At 45.7% G+C, this 22,536-nt stretch overlaps 1 protein-coding gene across 1 annotated transcript in view; it reads right to left on the minus strand.

The window, feature by feature from the left end:
• Positions 1-221: 221 nt before the first annotated feature.
• Positions 222-22,536, minus strand: part of PARD6G (par-6 family cell polarity regulator gamma) — a 96,617-nt gene continuing 74,302 nt past the window's right edge. Inside the window, exon 3 of the mRNA XM_023648046.2 lies at positions 222-2,930. Coding sequence (XP_023503814.1) covers positions 2,104-2,930 — 827 coding nt within the window. The 3' untranslated portion in view covers positions 222-2,103. The remainder of the gene's footprint in view (positions 2,931-22,536) is intronic.

A 22,536-nucleotide genomic window follows, 5' to 3' on the forward strand; every position in this document is an offset into this window, starting at 1 on the left:
CGTCAGATACAACTACAATTAGGTTATTTGAAATGACTTACAACCTGAGTTTGGGCCCATTTTCTCATCTGTACAATGGGGATACTCCTACTGCCTCGTGGAGAACGTGTTGGGGAGAAGTGAACAAATGTGGCACCTGACAGGCACTTGACGAACGCAGGACATCCATCATTGGCACCAAAGTTCTCTCTGTCATTTGGAACACACTGAAAAAATATCACTAAAAGCAAGAAAAAGATTTTATTCTTTGATATATAAAACCAAGAAAACTTTAATGTGTTATACAACATAGTTTTTTTGTTTGTTTTTTAAGAAGAAAATGGCAGAAGTTTGGACCTGGGTAGAAAGATGCTCTCAAGCAGCTTCCAAGCGGCTCAGCTCCCTATGTTACGACAACAGCACAGAAATCTCAGTAGCCTCTTTCCTTTTTCTTTAAAAAAATTACTCACATTTGCTTAACAACTTAAGACATGGTAAGAAATACAGCTTTCCTTCTTGGTGACAGACCCAGTTATTCACCAAAATATTCAAAACCCAGCAATAACTCAGTAAAAGAACAGCTCCTTCCTGATGTTCACTTTGTGTCAGAATTCTGGTTCTAGACACTTGTCAGTGAAAAAGCACTTCCTGCCGCAGAGGAGGCTCGTGTGGTTCACTGGAGCCCACAGACGTGGGTCCTGGCGCCCCAGACCTCGAGGGGGCATCTTTGGTCTTCCCTGTGCTTAGGAACAGACAGACAGTGACCCTGGCATACAAGTGACAAAGTCAAACCTGGGCCCAGGAAACTGCAACCACGCTAAAAAAGCTATTTCTGTCCAATAAACAAGAAAAATAATTTGCTTTTCACTTAATGAATTCAAGAAAAATCAACATGTTGAGATACACTGTTTTCCGTGCTCTCAGCCTGACAGCTGTGAACTCAGTACGGCGCTGCCACCAGCCAGCAGGGCGTGGCCACATCGCTGGGGCTCGGAGCCTTACCGGGTCGGAATTCGGTTCTCACAGTGTCAGCAAATGTTTCCTCTTCGATGTCGGATTTAAACAGAAAGGACACTTCATATGAAATTTAATTGGATCAAACATGAATAAACTTTTAAAATTACTAAATATGTAAATATTGCTACAAGATCAAAAGGAAGTGACAATGCATTTACTCTGTGTTAAAAATCACTAAGTTCAATGTGACTTATTTGAAAAGATGGCAGAACCTACACAACTGTCTATACACACAGGTGACTGTCCGGAGGCGGTGGTGGCTCAGCCATTTCTTCGGGAAATGTTCTAAAACTGCCCTTGGTCAATCCACTGGAAAAGACTAGTTTTGTCTGAGAGAAAACACTGGCTTTTGGCCACAAACGGCATTGCTGCATGTGACCTTCCGACCCAGAGAGCTGGCGGCCCCCGTGAGGCTCTCCCCCGGGGCAGGACGGCCGACCTCCTTCCCCATGAGGTCTGGCGCAGCCCCCATCTGGCTGCTCCAACTGACCACGGACAAGGCGGAACCTGAAACCCACCTTCCAGTCACACCCACTCCAGGGCTGGGGCATCTGTTCTCTGCCTGCCTCCCCACCAGTCCACCCCATCAGCAGAACCTGTGCTCGTCAGCAGGAGGCCGGGAAGCTGTGCCAATACCTCAGGGGGTTTCTGCGCGGGTTACGTTAAAAACATGAATCTGACTATTTTAAAAAGGTAATTTTAAAGCCTCATTTCAAGAAATGAAGTATTTTTAAAATTTAAAAGTGAAGTATTTTCTGTGCTTTACAAAGGTGCTGGGACCTGCCCCGGGCCAGTACAGATGGTGTCTGTGCATGTGCGTGCGCGTGTATTTTATGTTCTGTGGAGAAATTCTATAAAAATAGACAGTATTTTTATTTGCTATCCATAAGTGGAAATAAAGAGTAGGCTTGTGGGAGAAAAGGGAAGGATAAATAAAAATAATAAAAAAGCGGGGAGAAGTATACAATTATTTTTCTTATTTTAAAATTGGAATAAAAGTTTAAAAAGTACTTCCCCTCAGAAAGTTGACCTAATCCCTGTGCACCTAACTGTGGTCGCGGCTCTCGCGGCTGCCCCTAGTTCCCGAGGCGGCCCAGGAGCCCAGCCCTACAAGGTGACTGCTGGCCCATGCTCTTCCACCCCTCCTGGGGGCAGGGCCAGGCTGTGGCGGGGGTCAGACCGTAGGGAGCTGAGCAGCCTATGGACGCTGCCGCTGCCTTCCCGCCCAGGGCTGTGCAGTCCGGGTGCCAGGCTGGCACCGTTGACCCGCGCAAGGCTGCCCGGTGGTGGCCTGGGGACCAGCCGGGGCTCCAGGACGCCCTCGAGGACGACATCGGCCTCCTCATCACTCTCCATCTCGTCAGGGTGCAAGTTCTGTAGGACGTGGGCCACGGGCAGGCTGTGGCGACTGGCTGTGCTGTCTGAGGACCGGCCAGAGCTGCCAGATGCGCGGCTGCCACGTACCACATTGTTCCTCTGGTTGGCCGGCTTGACTGTGACGATGAGGTTGTGGCTGTTGGCGATCATCATGTCCGTGACCTGGTCCAGTGTCTTCCCAGCCACCTCGATCCCATTCACCTCCAGGACCTCATCATCCACGGCCAGCAGCCCGGTGCTCTCTGCGAGGCCGCCGGGCACCATGCGAGAGATGAAGATGCCTGGCACCTTCTCTAGCCCTTGGGGAGCCACACGCACACTCATGCCATCGCGGATATAGAAGCCCAGTGGCTTCTGGCAGCCATGCCTGTACAGCCTCACACGGCGGTGTGTCTCAGGGAGGATGTCCACGTCAATGATGGAGGACACGGGGCGGAAGTCATGGGGCATGCTGATGTGCAGGTGCGGGCGCCGGCGTGGGCCATCCTCCCGGAGTGCCAGTGCCTTCCTCCTCCTGGACAGGGAGCCCGCCACGAAGCTGCCGTGCTCGGCCTCTTCTGAAACAGCCAGAGGGGACAGTCAGAGCACGGACCACAAGAGGCGATGGGAAAGCACAAGTCAAACACCACTGCAACCCTGAACCTGAGACTGGCCATCTGGGCAAATTTTGGCTTTCTGCTGCTTACCTCTCAACTGCTTCTCTGATTTGCAATATGACGCCAGCAGAAGTCTGAGGCAATGAGCACCACAACCAAATCATGTGTTTCAATTAATTCCCTGTAAGTCTAACACACATTCCTAGGAGTTGAATTATCAATTCATTCTGTCAAATTTAACTTTTTTGGAGAGTCTCAAATAACCTCCAGGATGATATACAAACATGGGAGTAACTATGAGCTATTTTCACTGAGCACACAGCAATCCGGCATCAGCTGAGCCAGCCCAACAGTATCCACCAGGCAAACATTTGAAGCTAAGTTCAAGCAGAACCGCCTCTCTAGAAATCTCCACACAGACCCACAGGCAACCCAGTGACTGACAGGCTGAAAGGCAGGAATGAGAGACTGGAAGGCTTGAAAGTGCCTGACTGGATTCCGGGAAGATGGTGGAGCAGGAATCACCAGGCATCTCTTACCACCTGACAACTGCAGGGGCAGAATCTGTCTGATGGAACTATTTTGGAATCTGGGGTCTGCTGAAGGTTTGCAACTTCCAGGGAAGAAGTGGACAGCAGCTGTGGTCAACTTCAGCTCTTAGCACGGTAGCAGCTACTCGTCCCCACCCCAGCTCCCCGGCAGGCAGCTGTGCACATGTTCCTGGAGGAGCCTGCACACAGTGTGTGGGAGCCAGGGTGGGCAAAAAGGGCTCCATCCTCAAATATCAGGGATCTGCCTTAAAAGTGCTCAAAAAAGTAAAGGAAGATGTGGAGAAAGTACAGAAAACGATGTATGAACAAAATGGAAATATCAATAAAGAGATAAAAAACCTAAATAGAAATTCTGGAAGTGAAAAGTACAATAAATGAAATGAAAAATTCACTAGGAGGAGTCAAAGGCATATCTGAACCAGAAGAAGGAATCTGTGAGCTTGAAGATAGGACAATGGGAATTATCGTGTCTGAGGAACAGAAAGAAAAAAGATTGAAGAAAAGTGCACAGAGCCTCAGGGACCTGTGGGCACCGTTGAGCAGCCCAGCATGTGCTTTGTGGGAGTCTTGGGAGGAGGAGAGAAAGGCGGAGGGAATATTCAAAGAAATGCCTGAAAACTCCCCAAAATTGGCAAAATGCATGAATATAAACATCCAGGAAGCTCAATAAACTGTAAAATGAACTCAAAGAGACACACACCAAGACACACTATAATCAAACTTTTTAAAGACAAAGAGAGAGTCTTGAAAGCAGCAAGAGAGATGAAGACATCACATTCAAGGGACCCTCACAGACTCTCAGCATGTTCCCATCAGAAACTTTGGATCCAGGAGGCAGTGGGCCCATGGAGTCCAAGTGCTGAAAGAAAAAACTGTCACCTGAGAATCCTATATTGGCAAAACTGATTTTCAAAAGTGAGGGAGAAATTAAGACAGTCCCAGATGAAAAAGAGCTGAGAGAGTCTGTTAGCACTAGAGCTGCCCTGCAAGAAATGCGCACGGGCCTCCCGCAGGTGAAATGAAAGGACACCAGACAATGACTCGAAGCCAGACGGAGGAACACAGATCTGAATAAAGGAAAAGACATGGGCAGTTATAAAAGCTGGTATTACTGTAACAATGGTTTGTAACTGCACTTTTTGTTTCTATATAATTTGAGAGACTAATACATCTAAAGGAAAATTTAAAGGAAAAAATTATTAATCTGAAAGCTAGCATTATTCTAACTTTGGTTTGTAACTTCAAATCTTGTTTACTACATAGCTTAAAAGACTAATGCACTTACAAGAATTATTAGTTTATATTTTTGGGCACACAATGTATAAAGATGTAATTTTGTGACATCAACAAGTGAAAAGGGTTGCAATGGAGCCATAAAGGAGCAGAGGTTTTGTATGTTATTGAAATTAAGCATAAATTTAAATTATAGTGTTATAACGTTAGGATGCTAAATGTAATCCCCATGGTAACCACAAAGAAAATAGCTATAAAGTATACACAAAAGAAAATGAGAAAGGAAGTTAAACACTTCACTACATAAAATCAAGTTAACACGATAGAAGACAGGAATGCAGGAAATGAGGGACAAAAAGCTTTAGGGCATATAGAAAACAAACAGCACAATGACAGAAGTCAGTCCCTCCTCATCAGTAATTACTTTCAACGTAAATGGATTAAACTCTCCAAGCAACAGGCAGAGATCGACAGAACAGATGAAAACACAGGATCCAGCTACATGCTGTCTACAAGAGACACACTTGAGATCCAAAGACACAAACAGGCTGAAAGTGAAAGGATGGAGAAAGATACTCCATGCAAATAGTAACCAGAAGAGAGCAGGCGTGGCTACACTAATATCACACAAAATGCTTTAAATCAAAAAAGTTACACACGACAAAGGAGGATATTATATATTCATGAAAGGTTCAACAGAGCAATAACATATAATGATCATAAACATTTATGCACCTAAGGACAGACCATCAAAATATACAAAGAAAAATGGACAGAAGTGAAGGAGAATGAGACAGTTCTACAACAGTACTTGGACTTCAATGCCCCACCCTCAATAATGGAGATAAGGACCAGACAGAAGATAAGGAAGGAAACAGAGGACTTAACCCGATAAACCAACCAGATCTAAGAGACAGACACAGACACTCCGCCCAACAACAGCACACACAGCCTTCTCAAGGGCACATGGGACACTTTCCAGGATAGACCATATGTTAGACCACAAATTAAGTCTCAATAGACTTAAAAAGATAGATATCACACAAATTATCTTCTCTGACCACAACGGGATGAAGTTACAAATCAATAACATAAAGAAAACTGGAAAATTCACAAAAATGTGGAAACTAAAAAACACACTTTTAAACAACTAATGGATCATAGAAGAAATCACAAGGAAAAGAAAATACTTAGAGACAAATGAAAAGGAAAACACAGCACACCAAAACTTATGGGAAGCAGCAAAAGAAGTGCTAAGGGGAAATTTACAGCTATAAATGCTTGCATTAGAAACCAAGGAAGGGCTGGCCCGGTGGCAGAGTGGTTAAATTTGTACATTCCACTTTGGCGGCCCAGGGTTCACCAGTTCTGATCCCAGGTGCAGATATGGCACTGCTTATCAAGCCATGCTGTGACAGGCGTCCCACATATAAAGTGGAGGAAGATGGGCACGGATGTTAGCTCAGGGCCAGTCTTCCTCAGCAAAAAGAGGAGGATTGGCAGCAGATGTTAGCTCAGGGCTAATCTTCCTCAAAAAAATAAAAAAATAAATAAACAAAGCCAAGGAAGATCTCAAATCAACAACCTAACTTCCTCTTAAGGAACTAGAAAAATAAGAACAAACTAACTCAAAGCTAGCAGAAGGAAGGAAATAATAAAGATTAGGGCAGAAAAACAGGAAATGGAGGATAGAAAATAGGAGAGAAGATCAATTAAACAAAAAATTGGCTCTTCAAAAAAAATCAACAAAGTTGACAAACCTTTAGCTAAATGGACAAAGAAAAAAAGAGAGAAGACTCAAATTACTAAAATCAGACATGAAAGTGGGAACACTACTACTGATTCTACAGAAATAAAAAGGATTATAAGAGAGTACTATGAACAATTTTATACCAACGAATGGGATAAATATACAAATTCCTGGAAACACAAAGCGTTATCAAGACTGAATCATGAAGAAATACACCATCTGAATAGACCTATAACTAGTAGGGAGATTGAACAACTAACCAAAAATATCCCACAAAAGAAGAGCCCTGGATCTGATGATGGCTTCACTGGTGAATTCTACCAAACATTTAAAGAAGAACTAGTACCAACCCTTCTCAAACTTTTCCCAAAATTGAAGAGGAAGGAACACCTCCCAACTCAACCTACGAGGTCAGCATAACCCTGATACCAAAGCCAGACAAAGACACAACAAGAGAAAAAACATTACAGGCCAACATCCCTTATGAACATTGATGCAAAAATACTCAACAAAATACAGTCATGTGCCAGGTAGTGACGTTTTGGCCAACGACAGACTGCACACACAATGTTGGTCCCATAGGTTAGCACCACAGAGCCTGGGCGTGTAGCAGGCTGTGCCGTCTGGGTCTGGGTGAGTGCGCTCTGTGATTAGACAGTAACTGCTGGACCCCGTCCAAGCCCAATAGGGAAGAGCACAGCCCACCCACCCTGGACAGTGACAGCCACATGAGGAGCCCGAACTCCGCCCTTCTGAGGCTACAAGGGGGCCCCTACGTGGTCAGTGGAGGCCACGAGGGGAGCCTGAATGCCCCCCATGCTGGGAGGTGTCAGAGGCTGGGGGTTCACATCTCCCAGTGCCTGGGGTCGGCTGGAACTCCCCTCCCCACCAGCTGTAATGAGGAGTCCTTTGGGTGGGCAAGTTAACAGTACAAGGACAGAAAAAGACCACATAAACATCAGTCAGAAGAAGCCTTCCTAACCCCAGATAAAGTAGCTGCAGGCAGACAGACAGTGGGAGGGACACTGCACAGTGACAAACAGTTGATCCTTGAGAGAGCCCTGACGGGTGAGCTACAGCAGAGCTGCAAAATATGCGGAAGAAAACTAACAGAACTAAAAAAACAAGCAGAAAACCCTGAAAGAGCTGAAAGGAGAAACAGACAAACCCATAATTTTACTTGGAGACATCAACCCTCGCTCTCCACAATGGAAGAGCAAATTCACAGAAAATCAGCAACACAGAGGAACTCAGGAGTACAGTCAACCAACAAACAGGGCCTCGCGGAGGCTCCAAGAACAGCCAGCAACAGCGGACCGCACACTCTTTTCAAGTGCCCTTGAGACGAATGCCAAGACAGACTGTTTCCTGGGCCATGCAACAAACCTCTACAAATCCTGAGATGCTGAAACCACACCGAGTGTGTCCTCTGACAGTAGGTGTCTGATGCTGAGATCACACTAGAAAGCAAGGCCAGAGACGTCACAGGAAACCCTCCAAACACTCGGAAACAACCAACACACTCTGAAGTAATCTACGGGTCAGAGAGGAGGTCTCCAAGGAAAAACAGCACAGGGAAGGCCAGGGATGCTGCTGAGTTGGGCTCAGAGGGGGCTGCGTCGCAGCAAAGGTGGTCAAAGAGCAGGTCTCAAGTCAGTAATCGAGGCCCCACACCTCAAAAACCTAGACAAAGAGCAAAATAAGCCCAAGAGAGACAGAAGGAAGGAAATAATAAAGATAAGAAGTGATTCAACGACGCTGGAAATAGAAACAGCAGAGAAAATCAATGAAACTAACAGCTGGGTCTCCCTGCCAGTGTCTGATGGGGGCGCTCTTGCCCTGCCACCTGTGGCCCTTGGTGCTTGGTGGTCCCCATTCCCAGGCCCTCTGGGCTTGCTCTCCGCCCCCCGAGTCAGCCTGATCTCCTCCCCTCTACGCTGCACTCTCACGACGCATCAGGACTCCCTGTCACGCCAAGTGCAGACGCCCGCCACAGGTCTTCTCCTCCCTGGAGTGGATTCTGTGGGCATCAGGGCGTTCCCTCCACAGCGAGCTCTCTTCTCGTCTAAGGGGCTCCGGCCAACAACTTCCTTGCTTGAACGTTTTTTGTAGGGTCCACGTTATTCTTTGCGAACATGTCTGAATGTGTGCCCAGAGTAAGAGCCCAGAACCGTGAGGTCTGGGCCTTCTCAGACCCTAACTGAGAGGACAGGGTGAGGGAGCCTTGTCTACCCACCTGACAACAATATGAAATGCAATCCCAGCCACGTGCACATTTATTTTTTATGCTGAGGAAGATTCACCCTGAGCTAACATCTGTTGCCAGCCTTCTTCTATTTTCCATGTGGGTCGCCACCACAGCATGGCTGACAAGTGGTGTAGGTCCGTGCCCAGGATCCGGGGCCATGAATCCAGGCTGCTGAAGCAGAGCACGTGAACTTAACCATTACGCCACAGGGCCGGCCCCCAAGTCCACATTTTAATGTTTTTTAATGGTGTTGAATTGCTAACATCTGGTAAGTTGCCAGAAAACATGATCATTTATCATCTCCACTTATTTCCTGAGTGACAGAGCTACCACTTTGTCACCATCTGACCTGTGAACAAATGCTGTGACTCTTCGCCTGTATTCTTCCTTCTGAGATGAAGGCAGGCACGCCAGCTCTGCCCTCCCCACAGCTCAGCCCCGGGCCCTTGAGCCACATGGTCAGGCCGGCACTGAGACAGCCACACCAATAAGTCACTGCATCCTGGGATGCAGGACTGTGAGCGTCTTCCAGCGGTCCCAGCTCCGCACCCTGGAATGCCCTCACTCTGGGAAGGAGGCAGCAGACTGGGGTGTCTGCGTGTGGAAGCTGCGCCGAGCTGACCTGCGTCCCCACCCGTGGGGCCTCCGAAGGGCTCCTCGTCTCAGTGGACAGTTCTGGAATTGGATTCTTTGAGGGAGGTGAAAGGATGGTAGGAAGGCCGGGGCGCTGCGTCCTCTCAGGAGGTGAATTATCCGTGTCTTCCGGGCCTGGAGCTGTGGCTGGTGCTCGCGGTCAAGGACGAGCAAGTGTTTCAGGGAAACAGAGATCTTCCAGTCTGTCTGCCGTCTAGCAATTCACACAGAGAGACAGCACCTTTCTCATATTTACCCAACTATACGTCAGAAAGTTACGAGAACAAAACCAGTCTTGGCCTTCAAATACACTACAATTCTTTTGTTCAAAACACTATTAATTCCATCCAGAAAGCATATCAGCATGGAGGCGGCAGTTTCTGATTTCCTTAATCATCCTGACTTTTTTGTACACAATTTTGGTTTCGACACTTTTCCTTGAACATGTTGTTATTATACACTGTAGTTTTTTGACATTAAGATTATTAATCTGTTTTAAATGGTAGTAAAATATTCTAGTGGTACCAGATAAATATTTGAAACTGAATGTTGGTCTTAATTATTAAACTAAATGCATATACTGACACATACCTCTCCTCTCCATTAGAATCTAAAGACTTTAACAAATTTATTGTAAGCAATTAATTACAACCTCCTTGTTCAGGGCATGACCCCGGAACCACCCTCCCATGATGAGATTTAATTAGTCACCAGATAAGAAAACATACAACTGCTCAGTGGCAGTTATTTAAAAACAAAATATTTTCAATTTTCTGCTAAATGTCCTCAGTGGAGCGGATCAGACAAGTAGGGGAGAAGCTGGAGTGTTTCAGCCTATTCCTGCCTCCTACACCGCCCCTGGTGGCTCTGTCTCCTGCACACCGTCTCCCGTGCACACCTTTGCAGTCCAGGAGCAGCACTGGGGTTGAGCGCACGGCCAGAGGGGCGGCAGCGGCAGCAGGCGAGTCCTGACCACGCTGCGGCCAGACCAGCTCTGGGGTTGTTCCCTGCAGCACCTCATTTACCTTGTCCGGCTCCCTCGAGGGGCATGGCACCGCGGAGTGCAGAGGGCGCACTGGGGTCCCTCCTCTGCACCAGGCGGCCTCCTTTCTTTACGGACCTGATGATGGCAAACCCCATAACGCCCAACACACCAGGGCCCTAACATTTGACCTTGATCACGTGGCTAAAATCCAACACCCAGTGCTGACCCTGACCCTGCGTCCAGCTGCTCTGGCTTATTTAACGGCGCCTCCAAGGGAGTTTTAGCAAATCTTAAAGGTGACCCAAAGTGTCAACACCTAATAAGGATGCTTATTGCTTTTCAGGACGACACTGGTCAATCAAAACAAAGGAAGTGGGCAGCCACTGCTGGGACCTCTTGGACCTCACCGGCTGTCAGGGAGCAGAGGACACCCTGTCCCTGGAGTGCCTTGTCTACTGGGAAACACACGCATGTGGACACGAGTGTAAGCAGGACGACATGTGGGGAGGCTGGGACAGGGCAGTGAGCACAGGCCAGAGGCCCAAGAAGTGCCCCGTGGAGGTGGCGGGATAGGACCTGCCTGGAGCCTCCACGGTGGGCAGACATGGCTGGGCAGTGAGCCATGGCTTGGCCACATCCCAGACAGACGTGGGGTGGGACAGGCGGACGCTGGGAGAAGGCGCCTTGCTCCTCTCATCTGAGGCGAGCCCCCACTCTGGGAGAGAGGTGTCTCAGATCCCTGAAACCACGTTTGCATTGGTCAGGGTCCCCAGAGACACAGAATCAAGAGGACGTGTGTGTCTGTATAGACATAAATACAGACACATTTATTACACACCGGCTCATGCAATGATGGAGGCCAGCAAGTCCCTTGATCTACCACCTGCAAGCTGGAGACCCAGGAGAGCCGGTGGTAAACTGAGTCCAAAAGCCCAAGAACCAGGAGCACTGATGTCTGAGGCAGGAGATGGCTGTCCCAGCCCAGGCACCACGAGAGACTCTCCCTTCCTGCACCTTTTTGTTCTATGCAGGCCACAATGGATTGGACGAGGCCCGCCCACACTGATCTCCTGATTCGAGTGCTAATCTCTTGCAGAAACGCCCTCACAGGCACGCATAGAACTGATGTTCTGCTGCTCTCTGGGCGTCCCTGGCCTGGTCAAGACGGCACACACTTAGCCACCACGAGCTTCCTCCAGGCTCAGGGGCTCCTGTCCTCCTTTCTCAGGGTGTGAGGCTGCTCTGGGACGTGCAGTGAGAGGTGAGGAGAACATGACCCAGGATGAGTGTGTGCAGGGGATTTTCGAGGACCTGCTTTTTTTTCTGGTGAGGAGGATTGGTCCTGAGCTACTTGTTGCCAATCTTCCTCTTTTTGCTTGAGGAAGATTGTTGCTGAGCTAACATCTGTGCCATCTTCCTCTATTTTGTATGTGGGACGCCACCACAGCGTGGCTTGATGAGTGGTGTGCAGGTCTGCGCCTGGGATCTGAACCTGTGAATCCTGGGCTGCTAAAGTGGAGCACATGAACCACTACGCCACCGGGCTGGCCAAAGGACCTGCTTTTGAGTGGAGTGAAGCAGTGCCCTTCACAGACCCTGGGGCTTATGCAAGGCTGATTCTGATCCCTGGGTCTAGGGTGCAGCCTGAGAGCCCTCGGGGTGGCTGATGCTGTTGGTTCAAAGACTGACTGGAATAACGAGGCCCATGGGCTAAGGAACACACACCTTACCCCCAGCAACAGCTGTTCCAAGCAGACTCGGAGGAGCCTCTGGGCCTCGGGCAGAGCAGCTGGTGCAGAGGCAGACTTGTCCCCTCGCGAGGGGAGGGAGAGGGAATGTGCGATTCTGGCCCTTTCCGCCCTTGAAGAGGGGGCTGGCCTGGGGCTTCACCTGGGCCCAGGCATGTGTGGTGAAGCAGCCCTCCCACGTCCAGGTGCACAGCTCCCTCCTCGCCCAGGATGGACGCCCCAGCACTGCCAGCTCCCGTCTGCCCTGGAGCCACGCTCACTGGAGACTTGAGCTGCGGCTGCCACGCTGCAGAGTTTCAGACAACAACCATTTCTCTGTCACTGCTTCTATAGAAACCACTGCACATGGACCTCATTAGTCAAACATTCCCAACTATCTGAAAAACAAAATTTGTTCTAAAGAATGTCCCATTCCTAAGATTCCAACTTTGGTTCTTTTTTTAAAAAATTTTTTATTGAGTTAACGATAGGTTACAATCTTGTGAAATTTCAGTGGTATATTATTGTCTGTCAGTCGTGTTGTAGGTGCAATCCTTTGCCCTTTGTGCCCACCCCCCAACCCCCCCTTTCCCCTGGTAGCCACTAATCTGTTCTCTTTGTCCACAGGTTTAAATTCCTCATATGAGTGGAGTCATATAGAGATTGTCCTTCTCTGGCTTATTTCACTTAACATAATTCTCTCAAGGTCCACCCATGTTGTTGCAAATGGGACGATTTTGTTATTTTTTATGGCTGAGTAGTATTCCGTTGTGTATATATATACCACTTCTTCTTTATCCATTCATCTGTCAATGGGCACTTAGGTTGCTTCCATGTCTTGGCTATTGTAAATAATGCTGCAATAAACATTGGGGTGCATAGGACTTTTGGAATTGCTGACTTCAAGCTCCCTGGATAGATACCCAGTAGTGGAATAGCTGGATTGTATGGTAGTTCCATTTTTAATTTTTTGAGGAATCTCCATACTGTTCTCCATAGTGGCTGCACCAGTTTGCATTCTCACCAGCAGTGTATGAGGGTTCCTTTTTCTTCACAACCTCTCCAACATTTGTTACTATTTGTTTCAGTTATTTTTGTCATTCTAATGGGTGTAAGGTGATATCTTAGTGTAGTTTTGATTTGCATTTCCCTGATGATCAGCAATGATGAACATCTTTTCATGTGCCTATTGGCCATCCATATATCTTCTTTGGAGAAATGTCTGTTCTTGTCTCCTGCCCATTTTTTGATCGGGTTAATTTTTTGTTGTTGAGTTGTGTGAGTTCTTTATATATTATGGATATTAAGCCTTTGTCGGATGTATTACTTGCAAATATTTTTTCCCAGTTAGTGGGTTGTTTTTTTGTTTCACTCCTGTTTTCCCCTGCCTTGAAGAAGCTCTTTAGTCTGATGAAGTCCCATTTGTTTATTCTTTCTATTGTTTCCCTTGTCTGAGAAGACATGATGTCTGAAAAGATCCTTTTAATACTGATGTCAAAGAGTGTACTGCCTACATTTTCTTCTAGAAGTCTTATGGTTTCAGGTCTCAGCTTTAGGTCTTTGATCCATTTTGAGTTTATTTTGGTGAATGGTGAAAAAGAATGGCCAATTTTCATTCTTTTACATGTGGCTTTCCAGTTTTCCCAGCACCATTTGTTGAAAAGACTTTCTTTTCTCCATTGTATGCCCTCAGTTCCTTTGTTGAAGATTAGCTGTCCATAGATGTGTGGTTTTATTTCTGGGCTTTCAATTCTGTTCCATTGATCTGTGCATCTGTTTTTGTACCAGTACCAAGCTGTTTTGATTACTGTAGCTTTGTAGTATGTTTTGAAGTCAGGGATTGTGATGCCTCCAGCTGTGTTCTTTTTTCTCAGGATTGCTTTAGCAATTCGGGGTCTTTTGTTGCCCCATGTGAATTTTAGGATTCCTTGTTCTATTTCTGTAAAGAATGTCATTGGGATTCTGATTGGGATGGCGTTGAATCTGTAGATTGCTTTAGGTAGAATGGACATTTTAACTATGTTTATTCTTCCAATCCATGTACATGGAATGTCTTTCCATCTCCTTATGTCATCATCCAATTCTCTCAGAACGGCCTTGTAATTTTCATTATATAGGTCCTTCACTTCCTTAGTTAAATTCACCTCGAGGCATTTTATTCTTTTTGTTGCGATTGTGAATGGTATTGTGTTCTTGAGTTCTTTTTCTGTTAGTTCGTTATTAGAGTATAGAAATGCTACTGATTTATGCAAATTGATTTTATACCCTGCAACTTTGCTGTAGTTGTTGATTACTTCTAAAAGTTTTCCAATGGATTCTTTGGGGTTTTCTATATAAGATCATGTTATCTGCAAACAGCGAGAGTTTCACTTCTGCCCCCCATTTGGATTCCTTTTATTCCTTTTTCTTGCCTGATTGCTCTGGCCAGGACCTCCAGTACTATGTTAAATAAGAGTGGTGATAGAAGGCATCCTTGTCTCGTTCCTGTTTTCAGGGGGATGGCGCTCAGTTTTTGCCCATTGAGTATGATGTTGGCTGTGGGTTTGTCATATATGGCCTTTGTTATGTTGAGGTAATTTCCTTCTATCCCCATTTTGTTCAGAGTTTTTATCATAAATGCTGTTGGATCTTGTCAAATGCTTTGTCTGCATCTATTGAGATGATCATGTGGTTTTTATTCCTCAGTTTGTTGATGTGGTGTATCACGTTGATTGATTTGCGGATGTTGAACCATCCCTGTGTCCCTGGTATGAATCCCACTTGATCACCATGTCTGATCGTTTTGGTGTATTGCTGAATTTGAGTTGCCAAAATTTTGTTGAGAATTTTTGCATCTATGTTCATCAGTGATATTGGCCTGTAGTTCTCCTTTTTCATGGTGTCCTTGTCAGGCTTTGGTATCAGCGTGTTGTTGGCCTCGTAGAACGTGTTAGGAAGTGTTCCATCCTCCCTAATTTTTTGGAATAGCTTGAAAAGGATAGGTATTAAATCCTCTCTGAAAGTTTGGTAGAATTCCCCAGGAAAGCCATCCGGTCCTGGGGTTTTATTCTTTGGGATGTTTTTGATTGCTGTTTCAATCTCTTTCCTTGTGATTGGTCTGTTCAAATTGTCTGCTTCTTCTTGAGTGAGCTTTGGGAGATTGTAGGAGTCCAAGAATTTACCCATTTCCTCTAGGTTATCCATTTTGCTGGCATATAGTTTTTTGTAGTATTCTCTTATAATCCATTGTATTTCTGCGGAGTCTGTTGTTATTTCTCCTCTTTCATTTCTGATTTTGTTTATTTGAGCTTTCTCTCTTTTTTCCTTGTAAGTCTGGCTAGGGGTTTGTCAATTTTATTTATCTTCTCAAAAAACTAGCTCTTTGTTTCATCGATCCTTTCTACTGCCTTTTTTCTTTCAATAGCATTTATTTCTGCTCTGATTTTTATTATTTCTCTCCTTCTGCTGACTTTGGGCTTTGTTTCTTCGTCTTTCTCTAATTCAGTTAGGTGTAGTTTAAGATTGCTGATTTGGGATTTTTCTTGTTTGTTAAGATGTGCCTGAATTGCGATGAATTTTCCTCTTAATACAGCTTTTGCTGCATCCCATATGAGTTGGTATGGCCTGTTATCATTTTCATTTGCCTCCAGGTACTTTTTGATTTCTTCCTTAATTTCTTCAATGATCCATTCCTTGTTCAATAGCGTATTGTTTAGTCTCCACATCCTTGTGCTTTTCTCAGCTTTTTTCTTGTAATTAATTTCTAGCTTTACAGCATTATGATCAGAGAAGATGCTTGTTATTATTTCAATTTTTTTAAATGTATAGAGGCTTGCCTTGTTTCCCAACATATGGTCTATCCTTGAGAATGTCCCATGTGCACTTGAGAAGAATGTGTATTCTGCTGTTTTTGGATGAAGTGTTCTATATATGTCTATTAAGTCCAACTGTTTTAGCTTTTCGTTCAGCTCCACTGTTTCTTTGTTGATTTTCTGTCTGGATCATCTGTACATTGATGTGAGTGGGGTGTTGAGGTCCCCTACTTTTATTGTGTTATTTTTGATATCTTCTTTTAGGTTTGTTAATAGTTGCTTTACGAACTTGGGTGCTCCTGTGTTAGGTGCATAGATATTTATAAACATTATTTCTTCTTGAAGAAGTGTCCCTTTGATCATTACATATTGGCCCTCTGTGTCTCTCTTTACCTGCCTTATCTTGAAGTCTGTTTTGCCTGATATAAGTATTGCGACACCTGCTTTCTTTTGTTTGCTATTAGCTTGGAGTATTGTCTTCCACCCCTTCACTTTGAGCCTGTGTTTGTCCTTGGAGCTGAGGTGTGTTTCCTGGAGGCAACAAATTGTTGGATCTTGTTCTTTAATCCATTTTGCCACTCTGTGTCTTTTTATTGGAGAGTTCAATCCGTTTACATTGGTGGTGAGTGTTGATGCATGAGGGCTTCATGCTGTCATTCTGTTGCTCGTTTTCCGGTTTTCCTGTGTTTCCTTTGTTTCTCATCCTGTGTGTTTTAGCCTGCCCATTGACTTCTGCAATTTCTTATGCTGGGTTTCTTAGATTTTTCCTTATTTATGTTTTATGTCTCTCTTCTGTTTTTCAGTTTGGTGGCTACTCTGAGGTTTGTATTCAGAATCTCGTGTATAACATAGTCCATTTTCTGGTGGGCTCTTACTTCCTTAGCCTACACTGTTTCAGTCCCTTTCCTCCTCCCGTCCTAAATTATTATTTTCATCTCTTATTCCAACTTGTGTTGTGAGTTTGTGGTTAGAGCAATAAGCTTGTCTTTCCTTTGGTGATTTCTTTCCCTTTATCCTAATGCTATAGTTGAATATTTGCTATCCTATTCAGATTCTATCTGTTTGTCTCCCTACTCTGTGTTTTGTGACCCCTTACTCCCTTTTTTTCTTTTTTCAGGTATGAGAGCCTTGTTGAGGATTTCTTGTAGTGGGGGTTGTGTGACTACGAAGTCCCTCAGCTTTTGTTTGTCTGGAAAAGATTTAATTTCTCCTTCATATCTAAAGGATACTTTTGCTGGATAGAGTATTCTTGGCTGAAGATTTTTATCCTTTAAAGTTTTGAAAATGTCACTCCAATATCTCCTAGCTTGTAAGGTTTCTGTAGAGAAATCTGCTGAAAGTCTGATGGGGGTTCCTTTGTAGGTTATTTTCTTCTGCCTTGCTGCCCTGAGTATTCTTTCTTTGTCCTTCATTTTTGCCATTTTTACTACTATGTGCCTTACGGTAGGTCTTTGTACATTGACAAATCTAGGAGATCTGAAAGCTTCCTCCACACACATTTCTCTCTCAATCCGTAGATTTGGGAAGTTCTCTTCTATTATTTCGTTGAGCACCCTATCTGCTCCATTTTCCTTTTCCACGCCCTCAGGAATTCTGATGATTCTTAAGTTGCATTTTCTCATTGAGTCAGCTATTTCTCTGAGATTTTCTTCAGTTTTTTTAATTCTTAGTTCTCTTTCTTCCTCTGTCTGGAGGCTTTCAGCCTGTCTATCTTCAATTATGCTAATTTTCTCCTCTATGGTGTCTACACGGGCATTCAGGGAATCCATATTCTGTTTTATCTGATCCATTGTATTTTTCATCTCTAGTATTTCTAATTGATTCTCCTTTATAATTTCAATCTCTTTTGTGAAGTAACTCCAGAACTCGTTGACTTGTTTTTCTATATTTCCCTTTACCTCATTGAATATTTTAAGGATAGCTATTTTGAACTCTTCACTTAGTTTACCCATTTCCAAGCCCTCAGGAGCTACTTCTGTGTTTTCCTTTTGGACTGGAGCTTTTATAAATTGCTGGATGGTAGAGGAGCGGTTTTTGCACATGATGCTATTATTCAGCTGCAGTTACAGCCTGTCGCCACTAGATGGGAGTGGAGAGGCTTGTTTTCTGAGCCCTGTGCCTTCAGCCAAGATGGCGGTGCCCAGCGTGGGTTGGGGGAGAAGGGGCACTTTCACTCACTCTGACCCAGACTGGATCAGCTCTCGCTTTCTGGTCTCCTGGGGCCCTGTCTTGCTGGGGCTCCCCCACGCGAAAGCTTTCCCCTGTTAGAGGGTTTCGCTGCACCGGAGGCGGGCATCCTGGAGGATCCCCCGACACGTGGCCCCTCCCCTGCTCCTTCCCGCATCCACGCAGCGATCCCAGTATCTAGGGGAGGGAGCGAAGTTCTCTCCTACCTGGTTCCAGCTCCTCTGAGGGCGGCTCTAGCCTCTCCGCCCTCTGTCGTTTGGATGCTGTGGGTCTCTGACGATTTCTGTTATTAGGATTGTTTCCTTGGTTGGAAAACAGTTGCTCTTTTTGGTTGTACTTTGGAGGGGAGAGAGTCCTGGGTGAGCTCACGCCGCCATGTTGCTGACGTCCCAACTTTGGTTCTTAAAATGTCTTTTTAGAAGAACAAGATCGTCACAGCTTCTTTATCAAGCGATATGTTAAATCTTGGATTTTCCACCAAGTAAACAATGAAGAGAGGCCCATATGTTTTAGGCAAATGTCCACCCACCATCTCCCCCTATCCTGTTACACATTTTCACTCAAATTAAATTATATTTTCTTCTCTACTCCTACTTTCAGATATGCTCAACAGCAGGAGAAAGAGAAGTTGCGGGCCAGTGTGCATGCTGGGCTCCCTCCTTGCCTCTCTTTCTCAGCTGAGCTCACGTCGGACGGGTTCTGTCCAGGAGGATGGCACCAAAAACCATGAAAGAACAGGTATGCCAGCTCCCCAGCTGGCTCAGAGTCAGGAACCGCATTAACCCGGCTCAAACACGCTCACACACATGGTACAAAGGAGACTCCTTTGTAAGAAAACGCTTCCTACAGTCATCTCTAGTTTGATAGGACCAGCTGACTGGCTGCAAATGATGGATGCAGACTCGTCCCTCTCACAGTGGGAGCTTTCCCCCAGAACAGAGCTCCCAAGGGACACACCCACGCCTGCTGGGCCCTGTGGGGAAGGCATGCACCTCTGCTGGTCCAGCTTCCTGTGACCCGACGCTGCTCTGGGACGCAAGTGGAACAGTTTAATAAATTCACTTTGGCTAACAGTTCTCCACTGGGAAGAAGTTTAACGCGTTCATCAAGGTGGGAGGAATTATATAGCTGTCTAAGAATTCCCGATGAAAGGTTAGAAACGTTTTCGTCTTAACTGGCAGACAAGCAGACGCTTTCTCTTTTTGCAGTTGCTGTTACAGGAACATTATGACAAAAATAATCTGTTAAAGGCAGCCACCCAATCTGCTCGCCATTCTGTCACAAGACGCAGCTGACTTAGAAAGGCCTTCATTCCAGCACATGTAGAACTGCTCCCCAGACCCTGGGGGGCCTCGCAGATGCCAGCTCGCAGGTCAGGTTAGGTTATGCCTTGTCAGGAGCACCTGCCAGATCTCAGCATGTTAGAGAAGGGGGGGTCCTTTTCTATGCAATTGAAACATGTTCTGAAGTGCCTCTGGGCACTGAGTTAGGGACTGACCCTCACAGGGGAGGAGGGAGATCTGCCAGAAAATGCCAGAAGCAGAGGCAAGCTGGGGGAGGGGCCTGTGGGGGGGCACTATGACTTCAGGGGAGGGGGCTCTGGGAGGGGCACTTCAGAGGAGGGTCTCCAGTAGGAGGAAAAGGTAGGGAAAGGGCTGGGGCTGGGCAGAGGGAGTGAGGACAGCAGGAGCTTGACATGGCCAGAAGGTACTGGAGCCAGGAGAAGGTGCTGGAGCCACGAGGTGCCAAGGCCAGCAGGTACTGGGGCCAGGAGAAGGTGCTGGGGCCAGGAGAAGGTACTGGAGCCAGGAGAAGCTGCTGGGGCCAGGAGAAGGTACTAGAGCCCTGAGAAGGTACTGGAGGCAAGAGAAGGTGCCAGAGCCAGGAGAAGGTACTGGGCCTGGATGCAGGCCAGTCTGCAAGGGACCCTGAGCCTACTGTTCATCCACTGGCTTGGGGCCTCTCTGCTCCAGAGGCCGCAGGCCGTGTAGGTATTCTATTTCATGTGAATTTCGGGACTGGCACTTGGAAATCCACCTTTGAAAATAGACAAAGTTGCATAAAAGTAAATTTAAAATTGTTAAAGTTGAGACTTGTAAATTTGCAAAGTGTAGGCTCATGTAGGTATCCATGGTGATTTCCCACGTTATAAATATGCTAACTTGTGGATGGATAGCATTTGCTTTCAAGAAAATTACTTTTTGGCCATTCACTAGAAGCTTGATATTATATTTTAATTTTAATTTAAAAATTCATTGAAGATTTTTTTTAAATCTAGAAAACTAGTAAAAATGCTTTAAAAAAACAATCTCAGAATTCATAAAAATTAGATTCTTCACAAAAATTAATTCAAAATGGGCCATAGACCTAAATGTAAACACAAAACTATAAAATTCCTAGAAGATAATGGGAGAAAATCTAGGTGACCCTGGGTTGGTAACAAGTTTTTAGATACAACACTGAAAGCATGACCCGTGAAAGGAAAAATGGAAAGTGAGATTTTGTTAAAATCAAAAACTTCTGCTCTGGAAAAGACTGGTTAGGAGAATGGAAAAAAGAAAAGGAATGCAAGCCATGGACTGGGAGAAAACACCTGCCAAACACACATCCAACAAAGGACCTTTATCCAAAACGTACAAAGAACCCTTAAACTCAACAACAAGAAAACAAACAACCGAATTAAAAAATGGGCCAAAGATCTTAACAGACATTTCACCAAAGAAGACACACAGATGTCGTCTCTGCACATGAAAAGATACTCCACATCATATGTCATCAGAGAAATGCAAACTGAAAGAATGGGACACTGCTACACACCTATGAGAATGGCCAAAGTCCAGAACACTGACAACCACACACTGACAGGGATATGGAGCAACAGGAACTCTCACTCATTACTGGTGGCAATGCAAAATGGTGCAGCCACTTTGGAAGACAGTTTGGCAGTTTCTTATGTAACTCAACATAATCTTACCATAAGATCCAGCGATCACGTTCCCTGGCATTCACCCAAAGGAGCTGAAAACGTATGTCCACACAAAAACCTGCACATGGGTATTTCTGGCAGCTTTATTCATAACTGCCAAAACTTGAAGCAACCAAGATGTCCTTCAGTAGGTGAATGAACAAATAAACTGTGGTCCATCCAGACAATGGAGAATTATTCAGCAATAAAAAGAAATGACCCATTAAGTCATGAGAAGACATGGAGGAACCTCAAATGCACATTACTAAGTGAAAGAAGCCAGTTTGAAAAGGCTACATACTATGTGATTCCAACTAGATAACATCCTGGAAAAGACAAAACTATGGAGACAATAAAAAGATCAGTAGTTGCCAGGGGTGGGGGGTGGGGGGTGAGGGGTGAACAGGTGAGCACAGAGGAATTTTAGGGCAGTGAAACGACTCTGTATGATACTGTTACTGTGGATACATGTTGTTACAAAACCCACTGATCAGCACAACACCAAGAGTGAACCCTAATGTAAACTATGGGCTTTAGTTAATACTAATGTATCAATATTGGCTCATCAATTGTAACAAATGTACTTCATTAATATAAGAGGTTATTAATAGGAGAAATGGTGTGTGTGGGGGGGTATATGGGAATTTTCTGTACTTGCTGCTCAATTTTTCTATAAACCTAAAACTACTCTAAAAAATAAAGTCTACTAATTTTAGAAAATGCCTTAAAAGCATAAAAGTCATTATATGGTTCATGGACAAAACAAACTATTCCCTTAGTATGACTAACCATTTTTGTTAAAAGAAAACTAGGTATTAATGGTTAAGAAGCTGTAGAACCAGCTACAAGAACTGCTTGGAGGTTTCCACAATGCGTGGCTTGCTCTCAAAGTGCCGTTTGTGGGTCAGGCCCGGCTGGCTGGACTGGCGAGCACCCAGCCACAAGACCCAAGAAGACAGCACAGGTTGGTTGGGCTCTCAGCCTCGCCAGAGCCTCAGGGGGCCTGTGCAGACCCTGGGCTGAGGAGGCCTTGGTTTGCCCTGGAGGCCGAGGGGTGGGCGGTCACTGCCTACCACCTGCCCACTCTGTGCCCACAGTTTCTCAGGCACAATTGTGCCCAGGACAGACAAAACCTCTAATTCATGGAGCCCACAGTCCAGCATCGGAGTCAGAGAAACAAGCAGTCAACAGCAATGTCCAACGAACGCGCTGGGAGAAAGCAGGGACAGGAGAGGCCCAGAGCTTCCACAGGTCAGCAGCAGTCTCGTGTGATGGGCGACGCAGGCAGAGGGGCACGCGCCACGTGGACAGCGATCCGGCAGGATGGCCTGGCACCCGGGCAGTGCCAAGAAACTGAGGACCACTTCAGTGCTTCAGGAATTGGCACCAAGTCAGGCTGTGTTCCTTCCTGAGTAATGCACGGCAGTCCTCTGGGGGGCGAGGGAACACCGCAGGACAGATGAAACTGTGGGATGCAGAAGTCAGCCTGCACTTGCT

This window comes from Equus caballus, chromosome 8, assembly GCF_041296265.1.
Source record: "Equus caballus isolate H_3958 breed thoroughbred chromosome 8, TB-T2T, whole genome shotgun sequence".
Classification (NCBI taxonomy): domain Eukaryota; kingdom Metazoa; phylum Chordata; class Mammalia; order Perissodactyla; family Equidae; genus Equus; species Equus caballus.